The sequence below is a fragment of the Microtus pennsylvanicus genome, chromosome 5 (genome assembly GCF_037038515.1).
Source record: "Microtus pennsylvanicus isolate mMicPen1 chromosome 5, mMicPen1.hap1, whole genome shotgun sequence".
NCBI lineage: Eukaryota > Metazoa > Chordata > Mammalia > Rodentia > Cricetidae > Microtus > Microtus pennsylvanicus.
In genome coordinates this window covers 85,135,794-85,148,130 of record NC_134583.1, presented here as the reverse complement: position 1 = coordinate 85,148,130, position 12,337 = coordinate 85,135,794, and the positions used below count along the sequence as shown (strand labels likewise).

The window sequence follows — 12,337 nt, the reverse complement described above, 5'->3', positions numbered from 1 at the left end:
ATTGTACCGCATCCGTGAGGTGCCCTGCTCACTGGAATAACACTGACTTTGATCTGACGGGACACTGGGGATAAATTCCCAGGCCTGAACATGAATCTAGGACCTGTGAACGGGGCAACTGTTTCTACAGGTGAACTCACTTGGTATCCGATGTCAGTAGTTCTCAACCTTCCTGATGCTGTGGCCTCTTAATACAGTTCTCGTGTGATCCCCAACCATAAAATTATTTCATTGCTTCTTCATAAGTGTAATTTTGCTACTGTTAGAAATTGTATTGTAGATATCTGATATGTAGGATATCTGTCTGATATGCGACACCCCCCACAAAAGTCTCGATCCATAGGTTGAGAACCTCTGCCCTAGGTGAAGATGTATATATGTGAGCAGAACAAGATATCTGTCTTAGGTAGGACACTAGCAGCTTGCTAGCAGCTGGTACGAGGCTGAGGCCGGCAAGCATACCTTGAGAACCTAGGACTCTGCTTGGTTTGAGCTATACACACATCCCTCCTCTAACAATGCTGATGCTCAGGGCAGGGTGCAGGGTGACGCAAACCATTTGCCTGACTGCACATCATGATCCAACCTCCCCATTGCAAGGTAGGTCCCAGCCACATTCGATGCAAGACACACATTCAACATTGCAAAGACGTGAAAGCAAGACATGGTGTCGCTCACCCCTGACACCCAAAGCAGACCGAGGGCATAGGCAGTGAGAGGCAGATACCATCTGCTTCTTCACAGGGCCCCAACGAGCCCCATCCCAGAGCCCCTCAATGGGGCAACTCCACCTTCAAGGGCTCACCACTGCTGGTCCAGTGGGACTGTTCCCCGCTGCAGGTCCTGTGGAAGCCCAGTGCTGGAGGGCGCAGGCCAGCTGGCTCATCCATTGTGCAAGACTGGGCCCAGCCCATGGTAGGGCGGTGAGAGCAGGGAGGAGCCCCAGAGATGGCCCTCCTGGTTGGCACAAGGGGTACTAGAAAGGGGAGGGGGACACCAAGCAGAGATGACGGGAGGGTGGGAGAGAGGACCTCACATTTTCCTTCCCTTAGTCACCACCCATTAGCTACACATGAGTCTGTGTGCCTTCCAACAAGCACATCTAAGCCGGCTCCCCGTGTGGCTCCTGCTCCCCCATGTGTTTCCTGCCCCCTCCCACGTCTCCTGATTGGTACCCAGACAGATTCCCTGACTTGTTTCTGTAGACTTTTAAAAAATGACTGATTTTACAGCAGTTTGGAACCCACAGCAAACTCGAGAGGAAGGTATGAGATGCCCCCAGTCCTCTCCCACATGCACCATCTCCCCCAGGATCAGCATCACCCGCCAGTGTTGCTAGACCCTCACTGTCTGCAGAAACGCACAGTGACAGGCAAACATTTCAAATCAATATTGGGGAAAATCAAGAGATCTGAATCAAGTGAGAACCCTAGACCAATCCCCAGCAGAATTAAGCATCCCTGCTTCTGAGGACCTAGACAATTCAGACGTCCCTGTAGCAGGCACTGCCAGGAGAAAGGAGAGTGGGACTCTTCAAGGGAGGCACACTGCACAGTTCCCAAGGTCTTCACAACGCTCCCGCTATCAGGGAAGGGCTCCCAAGGCACGCTGGTGCCCGTGCCTCTGGGAAGTTTTGCTGAGAGCTGGCTCTGCAGCAGCGCCAGGAAGATCTCAGATGGCAACGGCTGTGGCTTCTCACCAAGCCTACTCACCGATGTCTGTTTCCTTGTGGTTCTTGATGTACTCTGCAAGTTCAAAGTTCCCCGCTATTATTGCCACCTGCAGAGCGAGAAATCACAGATTTCAATGTCAGCTGCACAAGCATGGGTTTCTGCGTGCTTCTGTTCTCAAAAGCTGTCCTCATTTCATGTCTGTGGCTGTGACGGAAACTTAAAGAAGAAAGGGTTTATTTGGCTTACAATTCTAGGTTACAATTGTAAGAAATGGGTCTCAAGAAAATGACCACACAATCCCAAGTACTCAGCTGAGTAAAAGTTGTACCTCCGGAAGCAAGCAACAGGAGTCCTATATTTATTCCTAATATAAAGGGATCCTGTGCCTTATCCAAGTGGCCAGAGCACAGCTTCACATTCATACTCTCCTGCCTGGCTAACGGTGCAGTTTCTAGGGAGAGATAAAGCTTATTATACACTTTGATTTCAAGAAATGCTAACCAAGGCAGAATCTGAATTTCTGCCAAGTGCCTTTTTTACAATTTTTCAATGTAGTTTTGTCTTATTTAATTATTTGATAGAAAAGACAATACATTTTTTTGTTTATATTTTCCATGCAGCCTCTTACTGAGGGGGAAACTGAGGCAGGAACTTTGTAGCATCAATCCACAATCAGGAGCAGGAGAATAAACACAATGGACGCTTGCTTGTCTCTACTGAGCTCAACGTCTTGACTCTTAACACTATTCAGGGTCCCTGACCAGGGAATGGTGCTGCCCACAGTAGGCTAGGATTTCCCATATCAGTTAACAATCAAGATAAGGCAAACAGACCAAGTTAATCAGTTAATGCCTCTCTTCCCAGGTGGTTCTAGATTGTGTCAAGCTGACAAAGGTAGTCATCACAAAGGCCTGAGCCAAGGGGTGCACGTCCATCAGTACTAAAAAGCCCTCATCAGGAAATTCTTGTCCCACTGTGGCCTTTGTGCATGGGGACTGTCTGTCCAGAGGCATGGGGACTGTCTGTCCAGAGGCATAGGGACTGTCTGTCCAGAGGCATAGGGACTGTCTGTCCAGAGGCATAGGGACTGTCTGTCCAGAGGCATAGGGACTGTCTGTCCAGAGGCATAGGGACTGTCTGTCCAGAGGCATAGGGACTGTCTGTCCAGAGGCATAGGGACTGTCTGTCCAGAGGCATAGGGACTGTCTGTCCAGAGGCATAGGGACTGTCTGCAGCAGTGGTGGGGTTGGGGAGAGTGTTCAACAAGAGCTCAGTCTGTGAACTCCCCACTAAGGATTGTGCCCTATGAACTCAGATGGCTAAGCTGCTACCCCACCCACACCCAATTTCTTTAGTTTGGATTGTCAACTTGATGGGGAACCTAGAACCCCTGTGGAGACAAGCCTCTGGGCCTGTCTGAGGGAGTTTCTAGACTGTGTTAACTGAGGTGGAAAGACACACCATGAATGTAGGTTACACCATCCCATAGGCTGGAATCCCTCTGACAGAACAAAAAAGAGAACATGAGCTGAGTACCAGCATCCATCTCTGTTTCCTGACTGTGGGTACCATGCCTTCCCCATCACCACGGGCTTTATCCACAACCTGTGAGTCAAAACTGAGCCTTGCCTCTTACAGCGCTTTTGTCAGGTGCTCTGTGGCAGCAATGCTAAAAGCAACTCATAGTCCCACCTTTCTGATTAGACACAAGTCCGCCAAACTGGAAAGTGAGGCCTCTGTGGTGGTTTGAAAGAAAATGGCTCCCCAAGGCAGTGACACTATTAGGAGGTGTGGCCTTGTTGGAGGAAGTGTGCCACTGTGGGGGCAGGCTTTGAGTTCTTTTTTGCTCAAACTTCCCTTGGTGTGACAGCCAGTCAACTTTCTGTTGCCTCTGAGTCAATATGTAAGAACTCTCAGCTCCAGTACCATGTCTACCTGCATGCTGCCATGCTTACCACCATGCTCCCCATCATGACGATAATGGACTGAACTTCTGAAACTGTGAGTCACCTCAATTAAATGTTTCCTTTATAAGAGTTGCCATGGTCATGGTGTCTCTTCACAGCAATAGAAACCTAATTAAGACAGCCTCTAAATGCTCTTAATGCTCCCTGAGCACAAGCTATTCCACCCCGAGACGTGCACACAGCCCATGCATACAGAGAGCCTGCCTAGGATGCCTGAGCTCCACTTCTAGCACCTTCTAAAGCAGAGTGGTGGAACAAGCTATAACCACAGGAGATGGAGGCAGGAGGATCTAAAGTTCAAAGTCACTCTTGGTTACTTAGTGAGTCTGAGGCCAGCTTGGGCAACAGCACACCCTGTGATAGAGTTAGGGGAGTGAGGTCAGGAAGAAAGGGGAAAAGAAGAGAGAAAGAGTTAGCCTTGACTGGAAGCCATCCCAGCATAGCTCTGTGGTTCTGCATCTGTCACCTGATACTCAGCAACAGCCAGGCAGGTGACACCAAGTGGATGCTCCTGGATCCCCGAATAGGCCAAGCCAGAGATCCCTTAGCCAATGCCTACACTGCTCTAGAGCCTCTGGGATGAAGCCAGCATAAGTACACCCACAACAAAACCCTGAGATGCAGGCTCAGCATTATACACACCTACTCTGAACTGATGTCAGGTAGCAACATAAGGGGGCCCAGTGGACTAGGGTCTCCCTAGAAAGAAGCAATCATTGAGGCTGCAGCACTGGCGTCTTTACAGATTTCCACTTACCCACCCCATAATCACATGATCCATAGAAAGGTTTGTTCTACGCACACCCTAAAGATACCTGCTGACTTAAGATGAGCACCACAAGCTGAAAACATGGTGGGTCAGAAGGGAATTGGATATGTTTGGTCTGCTGACATTAGGGCTCAGCCATGCAGCATGGTGCAGTGCCAAGGTTTACCCCTGGGATCCTGTGGCTGCATGGGAGTTGAGCTCAAGCTGCCGTCCAGCTGTTAAGTTCATGTCACAGCCCCAGAAAGAGATCAAATCCCCAAATCTGAAGGACACTTGCTGCTGAATGCCTTTTACATTCACACCACTTCAAAGTTGTAAAATTGGAAGCTGAGCCAGGTCCCCTCCTCTCTCTTTCTCTCCCTCCCTCCCCCTCCATCTCTCTTTGTACAAATGAATCTCTCTCCAGTTTGGAGATTCACTAGCATGCTTAGATGTATATGCCCGGCTGTAAGAAATGGGTCTAGGGTCATATGCCCCCAGTAGTTTTATGTCAACTTGACACATGCTAAAATCATCAGAGAGGAGGGAACCCCAATTAAGAAAATACCTCCATAAGACTTGGCTGTAGGGCATTTTTGAAACTAGTGATTGACATGGGACAGCCCAGTACACTGTTGAGTAGTGCCACCCCTGAGCTAGTTGTCCTGGGTTCTAGAAAAGAGCAGACTGAGCAAGCCATGGAGAGCAAACCACTAAACAGCACCGCTCCATGACCTCTGCATCAGCTCCTGCCTCCAGGTTCCTACCTTGCTTGAGTGGCTGTCCTGACTTCCTTTGATGAAATCAGATAAACCCTTTCCTCCCCACGTTGCTTTGGCCACAGTGTTTAATCACAGCAATAGTAACCCTAAGACAGGTCTAAGAAAATGACCACACAGTCCTAAGTATTTCAGCAAGGCGGAAAGTTTTACTTCTGCAGAAGGCTATTCTTAAGCAGGGCCCCCTGGGGTTTTACTGCTAGTGAATGTGGATCTTCTGCTCCACCTCTCATTATTCTACAGGACTGGCTGACTTAGGGCAGCTGAAGAGCAGAGGCAATCTGGAGCAGAGACTGAGACCTTGGGTATGTATCTTGGTTCCAAGAAGTGCTGACCCTGGAGGAATTTGAGCTTCTTCCAAGTGGTTTCTTTAGATTATTTTAAGTGGAGTTTTGTTTTGTCTGACATTTTGATAGAGCATGCTTTTACCCCAGCACTCAGGAAGGAGGCAGTGACAGGTGGACCTCTGTGAGTTCGAAGCTAGCCAGGACTATGTAGTGAGACCCTGACTCAAAAACGACTGCACATTTCATTGACATTGACCGTGTGTGTGTGTGTGTGTGTGTGCGCGCGCGTGTGTGTGTGTGTGGTGTGTATGCGCACATATATGCATGTGAGCACGTGTGTTTTCCTGTTGTTTCTGCCCATCAAGAATCCCAATGAACACAGATGTTAGGACTGGGAATGGGGTGTAGATGGCTTTGAAACTGTTACAGACTGCAAAGGCTGTAAAATTGGAAGCAACGTAAAATTGCTGTATGCACTGGAAATATAAATTTTACAGGGATTCATTTTCTCTTATTGTGATGTTAAGTTGGGAGCATCACCCCAATCCCTGGCATCCATCCCTGGCATCCATCCCAGCCCCCTCTGGCCTGGGAGTTGCATTGGTCTGGACTCTCCCTGGCCTGGGAGTTGCACTGGTCTGGACTCCAAATCCCAGCATGCCAGGTCCTGACCCCTCCTCCGGGGTCCTGTCCCCCGGACCACTCCCACAGGGTATTTAAGTGGGTGCCCAGAGGAGGAACACGTGGTCCCGGGTTTTGCATGTTTCTTTCTCCTCTGCCATGCTCTTGGCCACCTGAGAGTGTTGCGTTTATTAAAACATGGGCATTTTAATTCTGTTTAATTTGGCCTGATTGGATTTCTGTGTGCTGGCAGAGAGGATTTTTCTTAACACTTATCTGTAGAACCTCTACAATATATTAAACACATATTCAATATGTATACTATGTATTATACATACTTAAAACATGTATATATGTGTGTTTAGATACAGATTTAGCATGAAAGTAGGAGTGTTTGGGACGAGGAGGGAGAGTGGCTCAGGGAACAAGGTTGGGAAAGTGATGAAGAAGAAGAAAGCTATAACATGTTTATGTGTGGATACACTGCAGCGAAACCCATTACTTTGTACAATGAATCCTCACTAATGGAAATACCAATAGAGGTGTGCTCTCAGCTGGAAAGGAGGGGCATGCTAGGGGAGCTTGGGAGGGCACCCCTGCTCTAAAGTAGCACACAGCTTGCTGGAAATGGATTCTAGCACTCTGTGGAAGGTGGACCTGGCAGGAGATGGAACTGAGTATCAAGATAAGGAAGTTTCTGGGCATGGTGGTGAAGGAGCAACTGCCCTTTCTGCTGCTCACAGTGACATGCAAAGGACAGGATGGGACCGCCAGACAGAAAAAAACCCACAGGATGGAAGGTGTGGCAGCTTCACATCCTGTCATGGTGGGCAGAATGAGAAGTCCATTCATCCTGCCGTAGGGAACAGCCAGCACTTGACTGGAATGTCACTACTGTTAGCACTCAGGGGATTACAGGGACAGAAGACATGAACTTGCTGCTACCTCAGCTACCAAGGCTGAGGCCTCCACAATGTTCTGGGTAAAGCAATTATGTCTGCTATGCAAATGAAGTTGATGTAAATATTTATGAATCGTTTGCCTGTTTCTCTCTGGGGAATCTCCAGGAAGCAGTGGCCACCCAACCCCCTCCATCACCAGCTCCCCATGCTTCCTAAAGATGTCTTAAGAGGGAAAAAAGCAAGGGACGGAGCTCCATAGCCCGCTGAGGCTGTAGGGCTAGGTGTGAGAGAAGGCAGGAGAATGCGGTCTTCTTTGGTCTCCGCCATGTTTGCCAGCAAGAATAACTCAATAGCAGCACAATGCCTTCGGCACTTGTTCCACACGCTCTGAGCTGCTGAACAGAAGAAAGAGCAGACAGCGGGAGCAGGTACCTGTCCCCCACAGAGCTGGTTGTGCCCGTGCTGGCTAGCTGTTGTCAACTTAGCACAATCTAGAGTCACCTGAGAAAAGGAACCGCAACTAAGAACACGCTTCCGTCAGATTGACCTGTTGGCAAGCCGTGGTGTAGTTTCTTGACTAACGATTGATGTGGGAGGGCCCGGCCCATGGTGGGTGATGCCATGGGTAGGTGGTCCTGGATTATATCAGAGAGCAGGCTGAGGAAGCCATGGAGAGCAAGCCAGTAAGCAGCCTTCCTCTATGGCCTCTGCTTCAGTTCCCGCCTCCAGGTCCCTGCCTTGAGTTCCTGTCCTGGCATTCCTAGATGAACTGTATGCTAACCTATAAGCCAGATTAACTTTCTTCCCCAAGGTGCTTTTTGTCATGTTCTTATCACAGCAACAGAGAAACGAAGACGGTACCAGAGCCAATTGGGAGCCAGATCCTTTTCTAACAGACAGGGCAGAGGATGTGCCTTGACCACTGACCACACTTTTAACAAGGCAGACTGTTAGAGAACCAGGCTGTGCTCACTCCCAGTCACAAGCCCTTTCTATCTTGTCTTTATAGGGCATGAGGCCCCTGTGATGTCCACAGTAGGTGGGGACCCTTTGAGGATACTTCAGGCCCCTCCCAAGAGACAGTCAGTGGGACTCCTTCATGGAGAGCCAGCGTAGATCAGATCCAGCCCCAGGGGGCTCTACCCTCTGTATGCAGGGGCTCCGGGAACCCTGAGGACTCAGGACACTCAGTGAACAGGGACCTCCTCCTCCAACAGGACCCCCTGCTGAGGCAGGAAAAGGTGCTTATCTGGCTCCTGTTCCTGGAGCCACCTGGCCAGCAGAGCATCCAGGAAATGAATCACCCGAGAAGGCGCAGCTCCCACGTCACTGGATCCCCTAACTATGGGGAGGAAGGGATGTGTCATCTGTTTTCATACCTCAGAAACTGACAACCGTCTTCTCTGTGGCGCCTCAAACGCTTACACTTAACATTAATTTCGTCTCACGCTCTTTGAGGCACAGCTTCAGAATCTGTAACCTGCCAATCACACCCTACGAGGAGTCGGGCTCACAGGAAGAGACTACACTCAGCCTCGTGGGTGAGGTTGAGACCACGCCTGGGGAGGACGACACTGCTGTCACAGGGAGCATGTACACACACCAGCCTGTTCCATAGAGCTCAGGGAAACACCACAGACAGGTCCTCCCTAAGCCCTCCATCCTGCCAAGCCCCGAGACCTCCTTACACCCCCAGAGCAGCACTTGAGTACTTTACCCAAGGAGACAGAATGCCTCCAGAAACAACACCTCCAAGTCCCAGCTCTTTCCCTCCTGGCTCATGCTTGCTTCAGATTTTCTCATCGTTATGGTTTCAAGGAATCCCTTCACCTTCTGGGTCCCATGCCTAACCCCTCTGAAGAGTTTAGGGTTTGAGGGGAGATAAGAGGTCCTGCTCATCTTGATGTCCCTGGTACAGTGTACCCCACCAGCCCTAGAACCAAAGACTCAAGAATGAGGCAGTGGGAGGAATCAGGGCACCGTGGACAGTGCCCTGAGGATTGTGTGGGTCCAGGACAGGGGGCCCTGTTGAGTGCACAGAAGCCAGGTGTGCATTGGAGACAATGCAGCAGCTGGAGCTAGCCTCTCAGAACCCCACAGATGTGTTAGCTGCCACCCCAGCCCACAACACCCCTGTCTGTTTCCCAGCTAGGATCACTGCAAACTTGCTTTATGCCAGATAAGTGTGTGTGTATGCTGGCACTGCCCCTGAGGAGCATGCTTCTGGAGGCCACACTCTGTCCTTGGACTTCAGCCTCCAAGAGCTACAAGAGTCTAATGTGTGTGGTTCATATGCCAGTAAGTCTCTCAGGTAATGCTCCTTCTGCCCCACATACCCGGTAGGAGAATGCAGAGCTCCGCCAAACACCAACTAACAACCCTGGCTGGCCATGGCTTGGGGCGGGGGGGGAGGGGGGAATAGCAAAGCATTTTCTCTGAGTATCTTTTGCAGCAACAAAGATGTAAATAAGAGAGACTGCTACCCATGGCCTTTGTCACCTTATCCCCTGGGTCTACTGCAGAAGGGCAGTTAGCACCCTGAGGTTACTGCCTCGCTACTGTGTACCAAGGGGCATTCATCCTGCATTGTGGATCTGAGCTTGCCCAAATGAGGCCACAATGGCTCTGCTTCTCATTGCTCTCTCAACAGCCTCCTCCCAGACCCACAGCCAGAGCACATAGGGAAGTCACTGTGTACTCCATCCTGCTCCAGCTTAGGAGGATGACTTTGACATCCCTGCCTTCCCTCTCATCGTGGAGGAAATGTCCTATAGAGAGGAAGAGGGAAGCTCAAAGCAGCCACATCTAATTCCTTGTCCTCCTGATTGACACAGCAGCCTCTGTTTCAGACACCGACAGGCACTCGGGACACAGCTGATACCTAAGGACCTGGGAGTGGGATGAGGAGGACTAGACATGAGCTTCTTCAGTGGGTGGGGAAGCTGAACGCTGCCTGGACTGGTAAGCTGGGGAATGCTGGCCAGCTGAGACATTTTTTGCCCATTGCTAGGCTATAGCCTGGAGGGCCTAGACGACAATGTCCTGGGGCTTGAAAAGTCGTGTTTATGGCCTAGAGGTCCTGTGTGCTCTGGGACAACTGTGACAGGACTAAGAAGATAGAGCCTACCATGCAGACCCTACCCCCCCCACACACACACTTAAACATGCACATATACCGCACACTAATAAACATAAAATAAACATCTGTGGAGGAGCACGCATAAGCACCTTCTCCAAACACTCAATTTCCATGTTATTTGCATACTGACAGGTATCATAGGTCAGCTAGAGGGGACCTGAAACACCCTGGCCATGCAGGTCCTGCTCAACACCACATCCTTCTCTACAAGGACATGAGCACTGGGGCGGCTGATCTCATTCTTCAATTCAACTGGATCTGTAAAGAACTAAGGGATGCACCCTTGCAGGTCTGTGAGGGCATTTCCTGGAGAGATTAACTGGAGAGAGGAGAGCCTCCCCCTGAGTGGGCAGTGCCTTCCCAGGGCAGTCCAGATAGAAAGAGGTCTTGGGAGAAGGCCTGCTGCCTCCTGCTTTGGTGTCTGTCTGGTGAGTGTGTCTGTCCTGCTGCCGCCACGGCCACCACCATCCTTTGAGATGTCAGAACCCAGCTTCTTTGGCCTCCCATTATGGACTGAAGACAGTTCCCTAGGGATCTTCTAGGCCTTCAGCACAAGATTGGGACTTCTGAGACATATAGCCTCGTGGTTCTCAGCCTCCACAGCATGAGAAAGTCACTGCTGGATGACCCGGACAAGATCATGTAAGCCAGTCTAATATATACCCGTCCTATCAATTCCTTCTCAGAAGCCTGATGAAAACATCCACAGGTTCTGGCATCCATAAGTTCTGGCATCCATAGGTCTTGACATCCATAGGTTCTGGCATATGGCAGGATCCAGGAACTGATCCTCCATGGACATCAAGGGGTAACTATGTTCCTTAACAATAGGCTGCCACACCAAGTTATGGCACGTCACTCTGAAGAGGGCTGTCACTCTGGGCTTGCTCATGTGACTGTTGGAGTGTGACAAAGTTGGAAGGTGCAGGCCAGGCTCAAGGTGGGTCCCAAGGTGGCCTGCACTCACCTATCTTCTTCCATGTATCCTCCATCCTCCAGTAGGCCAAACTGGCTTTTGTACAAAGTAGCCTCAGGATAGACTATCAGGTAGCAAAATCCAAACTTCCCTCTCTTCCTGAGACTGGTTTTGGATCTCAAACACTACCACATCTAGCACATAGGACAGGGTAGGGAGATGCCACTCATTGACAGAATGAGCTACAGTTTGTATCTTATCATGTCCAATATTATCTGTGCGACACATGCAACATGGATGTGCCACAGGAAACCAAAGGTGACTGGGCCACCTGGATCTAAAAGAAGTCCAGTGGGCTGGAGATATGGTTCAGTGACTAAGAATTCCTACTCCTCTCGCAGAAGACTCAAGTTAGGTTTTCATGCATCCACACCAGCAGCTCACAGTTACCTATGCCTCTAGCAGCAGGGGATCTGACACCTCTTTCTGGCCTCCATAGGAGCTACACACGCATACACATACACCCACAGACACATAATTAAAAATAAAAATAAATCCTTTTTTTTTTTTAAAGAAAGAGGCTCAAAGGTCACATGTGCTCTGGAGTCTGGAGCTGGGGTCTAAAACCACACTTCTCAGATGGCACAGCACACTCTAGTTAATACAGCTTTGAAAGTAAGCATTGATGCTGGTGATGTCTCTCCCAGGGATGCTGGGCTCCATGCCAGGTTCCGAATTACAAGGGAGCCAGGTTGTTGGCCCAGCACTTGGGGCTAGATGATCCCATTTGAGGAAAAAAAAAAGCAATCTTCTACATTGACCTAACCAGAAATCAAAGCTACACAATGGCCCTACTGGTCTACCTTTTGTTCCAGGGTCCAGCTTCCAGCAGAGATATGGAACTTAGGCTAACCTGAATACCTGCCATCTCCTTGGAGAGTGGCCTAGTCTGTTATGCAGAGGGGATTCCATTCAATGGTATACAGTGTGTATATATATATATATATATCATGTCAAAGGAATTGCTGTAAAGAATATCAGAGAAACATCAAAGTCTGGCTTGGTCACTGAAATAAATCTTTGCCATGAAAACATGTGGACCTGAATTTGTTCCCTAGAACCTATGTAAAAATGGTGGCCTGTGCTTGTAATCCAAGGGTTGAGACAGAGAAAGGCAGATCCCTGGAGTTTGGTGATTAGCTAACTTCACTGAAATGGTGGGCTCCAGGTTCAATGAGAGACCTGTGAGCAAAAAGGGAGTGGGGACTGGAGAGATAGTTCAATGGTTAAGAGCAGAAGAGCCCT

The 12,337-nt window shown here is 49.6% G+C and overlaps 1 protein-coding gene across 8 annotated transcripts in view; it reads right to left on the bottom strand.

Moving 5' to 3' along the window:
- Shank2 (SH3 and multiple ankyrin repeat domains 2) overlaps nt 1-12,337 on the bottom strand; it is a 443,257-nt gene that overhangs the window by 292,993 nt on the left and 137,927 nt on the right. For all 8 annotated transcript variants that reach the window (XM_075972893.1, XM_075972896.1, XM_075972898.1 and 5 more), the window contains exon 11: nt 1,713-1,779. In XM_075972893.1, the coding sequence (XP_075829008.1) occupies nt 1,713-1,779 (67 nt within the window). The remainder of the gene's footprint in view (nt 1-1,712; nt 1,780-12,337) is intronic.